The sequence below is a fragment of the Mchenga conophoros genome, linkage group LG7 (assembly GCF_057382185.1).
Source record: "Mchenga conophoros isolate Kocher_MC1m ecotype Shallow Benthic linkage group LG7, M_conophoros_male_GT1.1, whole genome shotgun sequence".
Taxonomy (NCBI): Eukaryota; Metazoa; Chordata; class Actinopteri; order Cichliformes; family Cichlidae; genus Mchenga; species Mchenga conophoros.
Window position 1 is genome coordinate 9,120,997 of NC_140532.1, and position 17,427 is coordinate 9,138,423.

A 17,427-nucleotide genomic window follows, 5' to 3' on the forward strand; every position below is an offset into this window, starting at 1 on the left:
ACTCTGTAATAAAAACCCGCTGTAAACCAGTGAACACAGTTTGACCTTTGAACTCCAGCTCGTCGGTCACAGTGCTATATGTAGACCACATGAAGCTCTGCTGATTAATTCTGCTGTGGACCATGAGGAGGAAGTATGTGTCTCAGACTTTGGCTTGAAACTTTTCTGTTCCATCTAATAAAGTGTATTAAGGAAACTGTGAAACCTTTCTCTCAAATAGTGGTGATCCATTTATAACTCAGAGACTACAGTAAAATTAACCACTATGTGTCACGGTAGGTTAATTTAAGTAAATTGAAGAAGACTCAATGAGAATGGCGACCATCTAAAAAGTGGAAATCGGGACATTCCTCTTCTCAAGTCTTTAAACCAGAAGTTTGTCTATGCATGAGTTATGATACAAAAAGAACCCATGAGATTCAGGTTACTGTAGTCTCTAGTGATTGAGGGTGGTGACATATAACCAGAGTCTCCTGACTGAGACTTTTGTGTTTTATTTCAGCCTCTAAAACAAAAACCAGCTCTAAATCTGCTTTGCCGATCTGTAGGGCTGCTGGCACCAGCCACCACTCCAAACCTCCCGAGGAACTTTTTGTTGTTGTTGTTGTTTTATGATGCAGACTTGGTATATTAACAGATTACCTGACAGCACAGCATAATGTGCTCTTAAGTCATTTAACATATTTCTGTGAGATCAGGCTGGTTGGAAAACTAGAAATGTGAAAGTCTGCTTTTGTCTCGCTTCATCTGATGTAACTTTGTGTTAAATCTTTCTTTAGGGTCATTGTGAGCTGCACGTGAGCTGTGCTAGAACAGCTGTAACTTTTGTCTAATTTAGCTTCTCATCTTCTGCTACAGGACATAATGATATGACAGCCCTTTGTCATTCCTACAGGTCTGTTTGTGGGAGCGAACGGTGAGTAGAGATAATTGCTGCCTCTCGTTTATCCTGTGAAGGGCACTTCTACATTTTAACCCAATTGCAACTCAATGGATATATAACTCAAGTGTGAGTGTAGGGGCCATGTGTACTTGGATATTTCCTTGGATCAGTTTGCTCCATTAATTTTTTGGAAACCAAATCTCTATTAGGGCTTGAATGAATGATCAACAAGAGCCAACTAGGGCAGTGTAGAAGACTGGACTTATGTGCAAAGGGAGGGAAAAAGTCATGAAAGTAAAGGGAAGAGAGGAAGATGGGGTGAAGAAAGGGAAGCATGGAGGAGTGAGGTGTGGTTACGTGGGGGTAGGGTGCAAGGATGCTCATCTATTACATCGCACAGGAGCCCAGGGGTCAGCTTCAGCAAGACGGATTCAGAGCTATTGGGTTTGGACTCCATCTCCCATAAATCCTGGCACGTGATGCTGATGGATGTGGGCCATAAAGCCTCCCGCGCTGACATGTGGAGAGCAACATGGGAGAACCATGGGAAAAAGTGAGTGCTCCAGGTTAATGTCAGCGAAGCCTGGGAGTGAAGAGGGGATGATGGAGAGAAAGAAAGACCTGGGCAGCGAGAGATCAGAGGTGTAGAGAGGGAGATTGAGAAGAATGAGCAGAAAAAGCCGAGCGTTTGTGGGAACACTGTAACAGAATTTGCTGTGGCATTTGCAGTAATTCAGCTGTCATCATACGGGTTTAAAGCCACGTTGCTTGGAGTGCAGTGGATCGCTCGACAGTGTTTGTATGAGAGAGGAAAAAACATTCACTACTGTGTGACTATAACAGCATTTAGCAGAAGTAGATTTGTATTATGTGCATTTATTGTTATTATTTGCTTTTATGGTGCCTGACGCTTTACCAAGATGAATATAACTCATTAAAAAAAGCAATAGAATTATAATAGACTCAACTACAGGAACTGCCGACCTGGCTAGACAGGAAATGGAGACATGTATACTTCCTCATTAACAGAACCCCGTTTGGGCCATAAACCACCATCCCAATGTGCTCGAGGAAAATGCCCTGATTAGGCGGGTGGAGGGGCATTGCTGCCCTAATGAAGGCTTCCCCCACAGTCATTTATGATATTGGTATGGGTAGTATGGTGACTAGGCCTATGGGATGAGCTGACTTACAAGAGATATGGATGTAAGTGAGCGGATGCAGTATTTTTGTATGGATGGGAGAGTTGGGCCGGGGGAATGCATATTCACAACTCATTTGGGGGAGTCAGTTTTACTAGGTTGCGGCTAATGGAGATGAGCTTGTGTTAAGAGCCGGGGGAGACGGTAATTTTACATAAAACCAAAAGAGGTTTGAAATGGGTGTGTGTGTGGTCAGGTTGTGTTTACTTTGTTCTGCCATCTTTTTTCGTTATTTGCTTTATCTACCCAGCTGAAAAAGAAGAAGATGTGATTGAGAATGACATTACTTATCATTATCATTTTTCTCTTTTAATTTACATTTTAATGAATTGATTTATGATAAAGAAAAAAAAAACACATCGTATTTGGTTTAATCTTGCGGAGAAAGACTTCAGTGTAGATGTATTGAGATTGAGTTTTGAGGTTAATCTGCATTTTTGTGCCTCACTTGTTAAGAGGGCAAACTTTAATTCCTGCTCTCTGACAAATGCAGGCAAATTACAAAAAAGTTTTCGGCCTTTTTTTCAAAGGATTTTATGAGCACCACTATAAATTTTTGGGAGAGTTGGAAAACGTTAATAGACACAATGTTTTATTTGCACAGTCTTGTGTAAAAAAGCTATTATGCGGGCTGGATAATAGGATTTACATCGTGTTTATGAGGCTTTATTTTTTGACCAGTGGTATTGTGCGTGCCTTACACTCATTACGATGCTTTGCAAATAGAGTTGCATTCTAATTTAGTCATTTTGGTGATGCTGTTGGTACCGTTTGCCTTATAAACTTTCAGTAAATGCAGTGGGATTTTTCAGATTTTTAAACTAGGTTGTGTTCATTAGGAAAAATAAGTCTTTGAAGGAAAACGAGACACATAAATATAGATTTCAAGGTCTTACAAATGCCTTGAACAAATGTTACAATAAGCTAATCCCTCACCACCATTGTTTCCTCTCCGCTTCCTAATTTCTCGCTTTTTCTTGACTCACCCCTCGTCGCTCCCCCCCCACCATCGCCACAGGAGCTACCTGAGGCCCTTGTGTCCACCTCATTCATCACCAAGGTTTGATTCCTCTGCTTTGAGAGAGATTGGGGGGGAAAAAAGAGTTTAGAAGGAAGAGTAAAGAGTCATAACAAACCCTCCTCTGTTCTCTCCCCTTCTTTTCTACCTCCCTTCCTTCAGCGTGTGAGGGAGAGATGAATGCAGCTAGTGGAATTAATTGCACTCCGTTACTGAAGATCAGCAAGTTTGCACTGTTGGCGTGCTGATCTGCCATATGGCTGCCCACTAGGTGAACACTTTGATTAATGTTGCCCACTCCCCATTTTTTCCCCACTAATATTTGATTCTGATAACTGAAACTCAGCTCCTCATTCTTAGTCTTTCCATCTTCACTCCTTGCACCCCTCCTGTTTGCCTTTTGTTTCCCTCTTTTTTTTATTTATTTTTTGCCATGGTCACCCGAGCCATCTGTATTTGCAGATAAAGTTCGGTCTCGCCCCTCTTCGTTATATTTTTGTTTTGCTTACAAAGAGTTTGTGTGATGTGGCATCGGTATCTGTGAGCATCCGTGAGATTAGAGTGAGAAAGAAAGGCCAGAGTGTTTGTTTAAGAGAGAGCTTTGGAGCTGTGGGTATGTGTCCTTCGCACTTGATTAGGCCCCTGGTGTGTTCAGTGGTTCTCTATTAGCCTCCTCAGCCTCTCGTCTTCTACTGTGCAAAGTGACTACTCTCATGCCCAGAGGTCTAAGATGCACACACACACACACACACACACACACACACAAACCATGCACACAGTCAGATAGGACAGTGTGCTGGGGTCCATGCAGTAACAAGGAGGTGAACAGATGCTGGAGTCACAATATCAATAGGGCTGACTGTAGGTAATAATGCCTTAGCAGGGTCCAGCCATGAGACAGTGCTAACTAGAGAGGCAAGTCTCAAGTGGAGCATTCACTATCTGCAAATCGCACCATGTGGCTGTGTGCGTGTGTGCTTGTTTGTGGGTGCGCATACTCCCATTACACGTTAGAAAGAGCCTGATGTTGCTGCAGGGGTGCAGCGCGGCGATGTCAGTGTCATCATCAGCTCGGAGACAAAATGTTCTCACCTGAGGTCACAAGTTCACATTTGTTTTCTTTTTTTTTTTTCTTTACCCCCCTGCTATAATGAGGCAGCAATTCAGAGCACTATGCAGACATCTATGCGGGAAGATGTATTACGATCACATGGGTGCTTTGTTTTCCTTCTTTTTTTATGGCCTGTTCTTGCTGCTCGTCTATTTTGGTCTTCCTCAGTCTTGTTAAGTGCTGCCATTCTCCGGTGTTTGGATGTGGCCCAGAGGGCCCTTAGCGAAACCAGGGGCTGGGAATGAGCAGCGAGCCCCAGCCAGGGGGTGCCCATGGTAGACTGCCAGTCCCACTAAATCTCGCTGATTACCTGGGGTGGCTGTGGTGTGATGGGGGTGTTACCAAGGTGCTAGGCTCTCCAAAGAGGCTGATTGAGATGCAAATGGAGGCCATAACTCAGAGGTAATGCAGATCTGAGCACCCTTTGCCTTGTCCGTTCTTGCTTACCTCACTCTCTCATCGCTCCCCATTTACCCCAGCATAGGAGGAGGCACTGTTATCGTCTCGGGATAAAGTTAGATATTTATCATAGAAGGAGAGAAATACTTGGCTAGGGCTGAGTATGGGAATTGATCGTGGTTTTGACTCGACAAAAGCTCCACAAACTACCAAGTTAGCTCACACATCCCTGCATTTAGCTACATCAACACAAGTGCAGATGCACCTGAAGAGACCAGAATGTTCTCCTGTTTCTTAGACAGAACAGATGGACACTATAAAGTGTGAGGGACTCTAGGCTTGCCGGTATAGAGAGGTGGAATGAACAGGGGAGGAGGAGAGGAGGAGTAATTGCATAGTCCTTTGCCGAATTGTTCTGTGGATGCAAATTTAAATCCCTCCTATTATTTTAATAATCTGCCTTTTACTGCTTGTGCTCGGATCATTTGTTTGCAAACCAGGTTATTTGGAGAGGGAGGCTCGGGGGTAATTTCATGCTTTGGAGCATTTATATCTATAACTTAATGAGGAGAGGGCCTGTTGTTTCCTGGTAATACACTGCTAGAGGGGAGCAAACTTTTTATTCTCCGTTTAGGGTACTGTTAGAGGGCAATAATGTGGGATTACTCTGATGGAATTAAGGAGCAAACTGAGGAGAGACCTAATGTAGCTTTGGGTGATAGACGAAAGTAATACTGATGGTTTAGACGGGGTTTTTTAGGTTCATGGGTTGTACCATAGGAGGATGGGCTTTCCTGTTTGCCAATCACAATAAGCAGATTTCTTCAGATTTTAGCTCTCCTTTTTTCCATCGCATCCACATCTAAAAGAAGAAACCTCTTCATCAACATGCTCTGGGTGCACCAGTTTATAAAATTCAGATATTGTCACTCATTTAGCGCCAGGGCAGAAAGTCAACCCAGTGGTCCCAGCTCGAACTTAATTTGACACAACCTTAATACATTTAGCTGAGAGACAAAAGGAAGACGCGCCGTCTACAGAAAGCAGCACGCAGTCTTGCGAGATGATCGGGACTCTTAATGCAGTTACTTTTCTTCAGTGGAGCCAAAGACATCGTGGGATGGAGTGATGGAGGGGAAGGTGTGCGTCCACGTCGTCCTCTTCTTTCCTTCTTGCTCGCTGTCACTCCTTCACTCCTCCGTTCCCCTGTGTAGGATCGCTCCTCCTGCAAATTGAATCAGACTGCATGAATTAAAGCAATAATTCAATTTGTTTACAAGGCATCATTTATTCTCTGTCACGCCAGTGTTCTGTTGACGATCCGTGGCTCGCTGACCCTCGACCTCTGCTGAGGTCACGTGACGCACTTATTATATTTTTCAACCAGAGTCTTTTAGGCTATTATCAGGCGACAAGGGGCTAAAGATACATGATGAGAATCCTATTATTCAAATCTGCCAAGCATTTTCACTGAATGCAAAACTACCCTCATCAGCAGACAGGACAGATCATGTAAATCGTGCTTCAGCACCTGCATTTGCGGGTTGCTGATGAACGTGCTCCTGACTTTGGAAATTGAAGTAATGTTAATAGTAAAAACAAACACTCTGATGTCAGATGGTGCCTCCCTTTTATCCCTTTGCTAAAAGGTCACTTTTACATTCCCCGTTTGTTGCACTCGTGGTGATAACAGCGTATCTCTACCGTGTGATTTCATACGAGAAAGGGCAAGATTTTCTATCCCAGAGAGAAAGAGCAAAAGGCACCATCTCCTGTCTTTCCAGACTAAACTATTGTGACAGTGGAAAATGGTAAGCAGTTTAGAATATTGCCGAACAAAAGAGCTTTTAATCAAAGTGCATACCAGACCCTGCGGAGTATAAAACATTCCCTCATCAAAAGGCCTATTATACACTTACTCACATCAAAGGCCTACACGTTCCTTAATTGCAAGATTCTTTTCTTATTCAATTATGTTATGCTTATGTTTTTATAACGCTGATACAAAAAAGGAGGCTCGGATAACCAAATCAAAGGGGCTTAATTTATTATCTCTGAACAGCCGATGTGTGTTCACTACAACAGTATACATTTGTGTAAATGGTTTTGGTGCTTTACCAGGCCTCTGGATACTGAGATGGCACAAAGCACGAGCGTTTCAGGAGAAATTAAACAGAGTAAAACTAGCAGGTTTAGATAAAGCAATCACATTACTGTCGAACTTGAAAAGAACGCATTATTTTGTACTTGAGCGAACGGAGCTTTATTGCTGACACGCCCAAACAGAAAGTTGTATATACAATATAAATGCACAGGGCCTAGGAGTTTTTCTCCATCTCTTTTGTTATCTAACCACAACATAATCAGCAGCTAAGTCTGCGTGCGCTGTTCAGCCAGACACTAAAGTCCCTGTGCAGAATTGCAAAATAAGTTGGGTGTAAATATGTAATTGCCAGTGCTTATTCTGAGATCTGAAATATTAGGGAGCAATATGGAACGCATTAAAATCCTGGTTGTTAGGGGTATCGGTTACACTGAAGACATGCAGGAAAATGTGCACTGTCTGCGAATCTGGCGGAGATAGAGGGGGTAAGATGAGGGGGGGAGATAGGAGCAGGAGAGGGTGAGGAAATGGAGAAGAAGAGACAGAAGAAGAGAAGAGTAAGATGAAAATCTCTTGATGTCTTTCTGAGAACATAGACACATTATTTAAATCTCCATCACTTTTTAATGTAAATCTGATCAGGCTGTGCCCTGGATGAAGGAGGGGAGAAGGGAAGTAGAGGCAGAAATGGAGACACGCACACTGACACAGAAAGCTTTATGATAAAACACCGTTAGGATTGAAAGCTGGATGTTGCTATCTGACTTCACACTTGATTCTTTATGAAACATAAACAAAAACCAAAACGATTTTATATTAACCGTCTTTTTTTTCTTCTTAATGAAACAACACTTCCACTGTGGTGAAATATTTTTAATGTGCATGTTTGTATATATGGGTGCACGTGTCAGCTTGTACGTGCGTGCTTTATGTGTGTGTTTGTGTGCAATCCGATATCTGCCTCAGGCCCCATGGCCCTGGTCTGTCTGCATCCGAAAAGCAAACTCTGCAATTATGATGACCGCCCTGTCCTTTTCATTTCCCATCGCTGTCTCTCTCTCCCTCTCTCGTTGTCTGCTCTTATGCCTTCCCCTCTCTCTGTCTTTATTTTTCCTCTTGTCTGACCTGTCTGTCTCTTTGGAAAGGTAGCCAAAGTCTCAATAGCTATAAAATAACGCCAAGCTCGATCACCTCAAGTTTCAATGCAAAATCATCTCGCTCTTTTTCTGTGTGTGCAGTCCGTTCACCTCACAGATAGCCTCCAAAAAGTTGCTCATCTGTATATTTACATGGCCATTGTTCATGTTTACTAGCAGTAACCCCCCCAAAAAGCCAAACCCCAATAATTCCCTGCATAATTTCTTATATATTGTTGTGTGAATTTGGTTTTATCTGGTTGCACGTTAATTTAGATTTTTGGAATCACTTTCTAAAAATGACAGCATATTCTAAGACAGTTTTTGCTGAATTATATTATGCTGTATTATAATGCATTGTATGCATTACAGAAGCTGTTCTATACTCCCGCTTTACTACATTAGAGGGAAATATTGCACTTTTTACTTCACTAAATTTATTTGACAGTTAAAGTTAAAGATTTTGAAAACCTGTAATGAGCGTATAAAATGTAACGCCTCACTATTCAGTAAAATTAAATTACACCAGCATATAAAGTACTTAAAACTGCTTCACCTCTACCAGCTATACCATTAAAATTCTGCTTACACATTAGTTAATAGGTGTTATAAAAAGTAATTATGTAACGTTGCCTCTGTAATGACTACTTTTGGTTTATTTAAATTACACATTGCTGCTAAAAAAGATTGAATTTAATTATTCGTATATTTTTGTACTGCTGCTTTTACCCATTAAAGTAACTAAATACCTTTTCTTTTACTGTTCATCTTTAAGTTCTTTTAAAGTCATTTTCTGCTCAGCGCGCTTTTCTCCAGCTTTCCGCCTCCATGTGACTTCCTGACAGGTTTGAATGAATGATTAGCTCATTGAAGTGCTTACTAATTCACGCATTTAATTAATTACAGTTATTAGAGCCGCGCTTACTAACATGGCACGGCCGTCGCTGACCAGAAATGTCAACTGAGTACTTAACCGAGGCCTGGCCTTTTTGCTCCCCGCGCGCGTGTCAGGTGCCCCTGATGCCCACGTTACGAGCAGCGGCACGTGGGCGCCTCATTCTTCATGTTTCTCATCTGGAAAATCATCCCATGTCCTTCCTTCACCTTTCCCATATCTGCCCCTGCAATTGCTTGATTTGTAACTTGATTTCAGGAAAGGGAAAACCTGTAGATTATCCAGCTTTCATTAGAGGGGAAAAACCCAGTCCGTGTCAGAGAAAGAAGAAATCAATTTAATACAGACTTAACTGGAGGAAATTGCATATTCTGCCTGTATGTGCTGAACAGGCACTTTCTCTTCCTCACCAGAGACCTGCCTCCCTATTAATTGCAGTGTGCGTGCATGCCAGTGAGTAAGTGGATGTGTGTGCGCGCGCGTGCGGGCGTGCATTTTGTTTGTTTGTGTGTGTTTAGTGTTTGTAATGTGCAGAACGCGTGCTTTCATTTGTGCGTTAGGTGCTCGAATGCATGTCGTTACCTGAGTGTGTATTCAGTCTTTTTGTCTGTGTGTGGAGGTCAGTTCTCAGACCCGTGGTAGGGCACCCAGCCAGATGTGTCCTTTTCTTTATTTGCGATGTGCATGTGCGTTCTCCACACGTGGGGTGTGTGTGTGTGTGTGTGTGCGTCTAATTTCTTTGTCGGTGTATAGCGCATGCATAGGCACAAGTGCATGTGACTTAGCCAGGTGGAGAGGAGATTGGTTGGTATTTATGAACAAACGTCATAATTGTGACAGGATGATATATGACCTGCACATTCCACAGTCCCCCCCCTCCTTCCTTCTCTCTTTTTCTTTTTGCTAAAAATATATATCTATGATATGAGTCTTAAAAGCTGATGGCCAATTTAGTATGGTGTGTTGCGGCCAAGGTCATAGAGATCTGAGTTCCTTGGTGTTCCTCCCTCCGAGGCCTGTTCTAATCTACAGAGCAAGAAGAGGGGCTCAAAGTCATTTCTCTAATTGCTTTTATAAGGTGCCCTTTTCACATGGTGTCTTCCCTGCTCATTCACTTTCATCGCCATTACAACACCTTACCTCTGCACCTGCTGGTTAGGATATGTCCATATTATACTGCTGTTGCTTTATATTAATATTACGAATCTCATATTCAGGAGTGATACTTCAAACCACAGGAATTCGACACTGCGTTGTCTTCCTTTACTCGCTTCTTCTCCTCGTCTGAAGCGTTAACCGGGGTCTGCGGGCTAAGTGTTTTGTGTATATATAGGGGTTTTTCTGATTCCTTAAGTGTTGCCTCTGCATTGGCGATCTATAAGAGGCGCTGAGGTGGTGAGCAGCACAAGGTGAGGGAAGATGGAAGCAGGGGTTAAAGTATGAGAGTGAAGGCTGAGAAGGATAAGGGGAGAGGGGGATGAGATTGAGTCTAGTGCATTAAGACAGTGTATTATTTGGTGGTTCCACTTGCTTGCGTCCATTAGGGGTGGCTTCTGTGCTATTAAAGGGGTCAGCGAAGTGTGTGCACCTGTGTGTGCCCACACGTGTGTGTGTGTTTTAAGAGTTAGTAAAGTGGTCCAGTATCTTATTGAACAGGATGGGACTCCCCTGCTCTAATACTTCTTCATTTTATTGGATTGGATGGCCCCGGTTATAATTGTATTAGAGCGCTTCCCCATCTATCCTCTCCTCCTTCTCCATCTTTCTTTCAGCAGTGATCACATGTCATTCCTGGGTACGCCGCGGAAAAGAGCAGGATAGAGAAGGAGAACCTCTGCAGTTGCCAACTTTCTGTATTCACCGAGGAAAAGTTTAACTGTTTGCCTCCATCCTTGCTCTTAGTCCTTCCTTCTCTCCTTCCTTATGGTGAAAGTCCTAAAGGTCATTGTCTTGTTACAGATAGCTCGTCTTCTGGGTTTGATGGCAGGTGACAGGTGAGAGGTGTTGGCAGCAGCGGTAGTCTGAGGCATCAGGTGATGTTATCTTCACGGTGACCTTGCCGATTTCTGTCCTGAACACGTGCCTGTTTTGCGAACGCGTAGACACGAGGACGCTCACTTTGCAGCGGTTTCTCATTTTTGGAGCTTATTTACCGCGTTTCTCTCAGAATTAGCCTTTCTGTTTTAGTTGTAGCGATAGGTTGTGTGTAGCTGGGGGGCGGTAAGCACTGTCACCCTGAGCCGAGCTCTGTGGTGTTGCCTACTCAGCGATTGCTCCAGAGTTAACCAGAGAGGCTTCGCTGCCTCTCACTTTTCCTTCGCCCTTGAAGAGACCAGGAGTTGTCAGGGTCCTCATAAAAACCCTGAACGATTGCGTCTATGCGTTCTCCGTCTTTTTCTACTCCTTTTTTTCTTCTTCTCCTTCCAAAACCTGGCCATCTGTCTAATTGTTCACCTCCATCGCTTTAATGCTTTTTACATGCTTTTTCCCCCTCTTTCCAGGCAATAAACTTTATTTTCTTCGCAAGACTTCAATCTGCAGGGGGAGGGTAGGCGGGCGGGCAGGCAGGCTGCTCACCTTCTCCCTGCTGGATTTGCTCCAGTGGCCCCTCTTCAACCCCCCCCTCTATCCTCCCTCTGGTCTCCCATTACTCCATCTCTCCTTTCCTTTCCCTCCATGTCTCTAGAGAAGAGGATATGTGTTCGTCAAGCTGACACCTGCTCTCATCTTCTCTGCTGGTCATACACACATAGAGAGCTATCCTGTTGAGGAGGCCTTATAGTGACCTGTTAATTATCACACTGCTGTCTCTTCTGACCTTGTTCGGCGGTAATGCCTCATTTTTCTCACAGTAAAATGAACAACTGAAGATGATTTTTTTTAAACACATGTGTTACAAATGAGGTTTTCCTACTATATTGTTACTTTGGTGACCAAATATTACTTTTCAATCCACCTGCATTTATGTGCATGTATACCTTGTGAAAGTGGCAAAGAGTATAAATGCACACTGCACATATAAGCAATTAAATCAGACAGTTGTCTCCTCTCACCTGTGATTACTGCTGTGTACAGATCATATAAGCAGGTACCCTATAATCATATCTATAATAGCCATAATCAGCCCTTTAATGCTCTGTAATAGCATCCATATAATGGCATAGAGTGGCATCAAGAGAATAATTCAGGCATAGATAATGGTGTGATAGCGTGGTTTTACCCTTGAGTCACAACATTGAATTTGTTGTGTGCGTGTGCGGGTGTGCGTGTGCCTCTGTATGCATGTATAAACACACCCTGGGGCAGTTAAGGTGTCTGTAAAATGCCTGAAGAATCACATTTCCATCAGAAGATGCTCTTAACCCTTTATTGTTTTCTTTGTGCTCACTGCTCCATGGAGCGTCCTTGCTGTGAGTGTCATGTGTACTTAGCTGTGCTGAGACAGACACGCTGAGGAAAGACGTTCCCATATGACACCCAGAGACAGGAGATCAGATCAGAGGGGATGCAGGGGAGCAACACCAGTGGTGGCGGATGGCGAGCTGAACGCCTTTCCGGGTGTAATCTGAGCTGACAGTGTTCCTCTGGGATGGCGGGTGAGAGGAAGGAGGAATACCTGGTGCTACTGTGCCCAGAGACCAGAGCATGAGGGATGCTCTGGAGTCTGGAATCTACATGCTCCATCTCAATTCATGCGGCACGCACTCGTGCTAACATATGCCAGAGTCCCATGTGAGCTCATATGGGCAGGTAGACCGAATCTGGCTTTTTTGGTCGAGGGCCTCAGCAGATAAAGGGAAGAGTGGGGAGAGACAGAAAGGCATGGAAAGACTGTGAGTTGACAGACTTGATGAACCCCGTTGTATGATTTTATTAAACAGATATGGTCCTTGCATGCATTTTTGCTGAGGCCTTTGCCCTGCAGCACAATGCTACAGTAGGATGGAGGGGATGATGAATATTTAGCCTGTCTTCAGCAGTGTGTAAATGCAGCTATGCATTCACTTCTCAAGTCATTTATCTTTTTCTTCTTCTCTGCTATCTGTCTGCCAACATATGGTGTGAGATGAGCCACACCCAAACATGCAGGGAGAGGACACTGTCACTACTTATGAGTTTCTTAAGAGTCTTTAGACAGGACGGTAACTGGAAACCTGGATTCTCATCAAAGTAAAAGTGGGGAAAACATGGGGACTACAAGCAAAGAGCGATCACTCTTCCAGGACTTGAATCACTGCATTGTCCTGTGAAATAAAACAGAATGCAAACATTCAGCCTCTACTTGTGATCACTATTTCCTTTGACAACAACGATTAAAATGGGCAAAAAACTAAAAAAAAGTCTTTGAAATGTCTTTTAATTTGCTGTTACGTCTGTATTTTTCTGATCATATTGTTTTCTCTTTCTCAACAGCACAAAGCGAGAGTTGAAGCAATGATGTGCAACCTGGCTTCTCTGCGCAGCGTCAGGGAATTTGCTGAATCTTTCAAAGCAATGAAGCTGTAAGTATTAAACACAATGTTGTTCATTTTCATCCCTTCCTTGTTTTGGAAATGCAGGTTGTGTGTTTTTTAGGATCAAGCAGGCGTGGTGTAATAGATGCCGTTTATAAATTTTGTCTCCTCTTACTCTTGCCTTTGAGCTGGTCACAACTGAATTCAGCTGGCATTGGTCCCACAAAACCACACAGTAAATGGTGATGCTCATGCAGGTGCCCTGCATATGGAAAATTGCCCTGCGTGATGTTGGACCTGGACAATCAAACAACATGGAGAATCTCCAGTGTGGAAAACACAGGAGAAGAGTTTAAAACTGATTTGTTAATTAAAGTTATGGCAGCGTGCCCAACTAAAAAAAATCATGGCATTTCCTATTAGTTGCTCAGACTTATTTTTAGTCTAAGAGCAGGAATAAATAAACAGTTAAGTTTAAAACTGTGGGGACTAAATAGCGTCTTTTATTTAGGACTAGCAACTATTTATCTCTTTTATTATGCCATACTGAAAGGACATCTAAAATGTTACTGATGGACACCATATGGGGAAGGCCCCAGGAGTGAGTGTGTCTATTTGTGTCGATTTGCTTGACATTGGTCGAACACACTTTATGGCACTTATTTTGTGGTGGTCAGCTTTTATAGCATGTGTCTTGCGTCCCGTGGCCGCTCGTACGGTTGCTATTTTGGGGTCATAATTTCTATCATCCATACGGCTCATCCACCCGCAGGTCTCTAGGCAGGGGAGTGTGTTTTTGTGTGTGCGCAGGGGGTGTTGGTGTCAAGGGAGCCCCTTGGGGAGAGGCCGGGCAGTCATCGCCCGTAGCAGCCCTGGGGCAGGTTATGGCCATCCAGGACACGTGTCTTGGGTCACAGCCAAACCTCACGGTGGCTTCCCTCACTCTGTGTCCTATAGTTCCCTCCCTGCGCTTACATATATCCCTCCCACCCACACTCAAGTTATGCTGGCCTCCTTTCAACTCCTCAGTCCTCTCACACTTTAGTTTTTTTGCATATCACTGTTTACAAATGTTTTATCTGCCTTAGTTTCTCTTTCTTTCCCGTTCTCTCGTGTCGTCTCTACGTCTGTGTCGTTCTCTCTCCACCTCAGTATTTTGGCAAGGTTGTATTTCTTCATTAGCCGTGCTGTTGGGGGGGGAGTGCGGGACTCCCAGGGGACGTCAGAGTACATTAATTCTCATCAGAAGGCGAACAGAGCAGAGTGGAGGCTGGGAGCTCTGAGCTGTGAATGGCACTGGGCAGCTGTCTGAGTCTACCACCACTCTATTACTGCACGTATGTCTTCAGGCATAACATGCACAGGAGCGGCAAACACAGCACGCACAAATATGTGCATACAGACATACGCGGGCACACACACACACACACACACACTTGTAAACACACAGAGACAAACAGACACAAACACACACACATGCTCATACGCACATGCACAATAATGCTCCTGCAGCGTGTCATTGACAGGTGAAATGTAATCAGAGTCTTTTTCTTTTCCTTCTCTCGTTTCTCACTCTCTTGCTTTTAAGTGCTTTAGTCAGTGGCTTTCACGCTGCTTTGTGTTCCATTGACCCCGATTCTGCTTTAATTGCCTGTCCATTGAAATGAAATTACCTGGATATTGATATTGTTGAATGTGGCGCAGTTTCATTGGGATGTAATTGATGGAGGACGGCACTGACAGAAGGCCCTAATATAATTTCTACTGAACGGTCCGTAATTAACACGTGGAATTTGTTTTCACCTCTGATTTGTTTTTACTGAGTTCAGTTTTAATTTCAAGCATTTAAAATGTAATAGGGGATTTTTAAAAACTAAACAAACAAATGAATATAACTAAAAATTATATACAAACCAGACAACCTTCGTCCACAATTCTTCCATTCATTTATACTCTTGTAAGGGTTGGATTATTTTCTTGCTCCCTTATTATGTTGCTTCTGTAGTGCGAGTTTAAATGTGGGTCAAAATGAGTGGCGCTCTCATATCCACTGTATATGTGTTTGGAGCAAAGTGCATCGTTAACGACCAGCAGTACGAGCCAAGCTCACACAGGCAATCTCTTCCTGCTGGCCTACATTATCATAGAGGTCAGGGGTCATACCCAGGGGGGTTATTTAAAGTAAATATATAAACTGATGTCTCCCCGTTCGGTAGTTAACACCCTCGTTTGACCAGCGCTGAGATTGCACGGTGCACACAGTGTTGTGTGAGGTCTTAATGTGGACAGAGGGAATGTGGTGTGCAGCAGTAGGCCTATTAAAGACATTCATTAGACCTGCGCTTATGAGAGAGGGACTAACTGGTGGGCAGTCGAATTAACAGGCCTTTTACATTACAAGCAGACTCACCAGAGGCCCATCTGAGCTGCATGGGAGAAATCGCTGCACTGACCAGAGGAAAGTTGTTTATTTGTGGAGTTTTTTGATCACCAATTTGTGATGCTTTGTTTTTCTTTTGCCTTTACAGGTCATAACATGCAATGCTAAAGAGGTGTAAGTGCCGTAAGCGTTAGTTTAAATCAACAGCTGCAGTGAAAGGTTGAGGAGGTCGGGCTTTGTGTCTGTGATATTACTGCCCCTAGCCACTAAATTAGGGATGGAGCCAAGAGGTTTGCACACTGTTACTGTACTTCACACTCTATTAGACATGTGAACACTGGGGCAAAAACAACCAGTCTTTTTTTTTTTTGCCTACTTTTAAGCTTAGAGCGATTTCTGAGCAAATTTCTGAGCATTACAGCAACTTTTACTCTCCTATCTCGTGTTATCAGGATTAAACTCAGGTCGCAGAGGTTGTTTATTTACGAATGTTCTTTTAATTAAGTGAGTCTTCCTCAATTGTTTTATTTTGGGCGAAAATTTAAATATCTCACATTCCTAGTGTGTGCGTTGCCGATAAAGCGCTGAGGTCGGCGTTCTTTAAGTTGACTTGTGCCTAGGTTGGTGCTCTTTAATGAACCTTGTGTGTTCAGAGGCCTGAAGGTGATCGTACAGTACACTACTATGTAATAGCATGGGATGGCTCATTATAGCAAGGCATAACAATTCAGACATTAATTTTCCAGCATCCAGTTTTTAATTAATCCAGTAGGCAGTCTTAAACACAGGGTACACAAATTGCCTTCGGCCTCATAATTAATTCTAATGGAAGAAATTAAAAATTGGTGGGGTGTGTTTGGATTGTTCGACTGTGTTACTGTGGTTTTGAGCTCGCTGGAGCGACGCTGTCACCGACAAGGATCTCTCGCTGCCCTGACCAATCCAGCAATCTCCTTCCCTTTCCGTGTGAGCGGGAAGCGTTGCTCAGTCGCCCACACGGATTCTGCAAGAATAAAAATGCTTTGCATGTCTCCGTCTCCTAAAACATATGCTTTCTCACTGGACCTTTTTAATAATGCCAGCTCCTTTTTTATTCCATGACTTAGCGCGTGGTTTTTCTTTGATCTGTTTTCTTCTGCTTGGCCTTTCTGAGTCGATGTGTTGGTAGGTTTGGTTACTCAAAGTGCTTCCACAGAGCCAGTATCAACATCCATTACTTTCACCACCCCTGTGTGTTGAAACTGTTTGAGATTGCTTTTCATTGTGGTGTTGCTCTTGGATCCCAGCCAGCTGTATTCGGTATCTACAGTAGCTGTGTATCCATAGGGAGTTGCACTGGAAACCTCTGTATCATATCAGCATTACTGATGCTCTGTCTCTGGAGACCTCTAAAGTCTATTGCACTCTGGAATAAGAAACCCCGTTTCCTCTCTCTGCTTTCATTTTTCTCTAATTCTCCTCTTTTTAAAAAAAATCCTCCCTCTGTCTCTCATTACATCTTCTTCATCCTGATATGGTAGGAAATCTTTTTCCTTGGCCGTTTGTTTTCACTTCACAATCAGTCAAACATGTTTTGTTTTTCTGTTTTCTTCCTCCCATAGGCCGCTGCACATTCTGGTGTGTAACGCAGCAGTGTGCACTCAGCCCTATATGCTGACTGAAGACAACCTGGAGTCCACCTTCCAGATCTGCCATCTGGGTCACTTCCTGCTAGTGCAATGTCTACAAGACGTGCTGCGTCGTTCAGCCCCAGCACGTGTCGTGGTGGTTTCCTCTGAGTCACATAGGTAAAGAAAAGGAAGATTGACTAGTTTTGTGTTAGTGAGTATAAATATGTTTGATTGT

At 43.4% G+C, this 17,427-nt stretch overlaps 1 protein-coding gene across 1 annotated transcript in view; it reads left to right on the forward strand.

The window, feature by feature from the left end:
- wwox (WW domain containing oxidoreductase) overlaps positions 1-17,427 on the forward strand; it is a 135,507-nt gene that overhangs the window by 24,072 nt on the left and 94,008 nt on the right. Inside the window, exons 6-7 of the mRNA XM_085281922.1 lie at positions 13,162-13,250; positions 17,184-17,369. Coding sequence (XP_085138048.1) covers positions 13,162-13,250; positions 17,184-17,369 — 275 coding nt within the window. The remainder of the gene's footprint in view (positions 1-13,161; positions 13,251-17,183; positions 17,370-17,427) is intronic.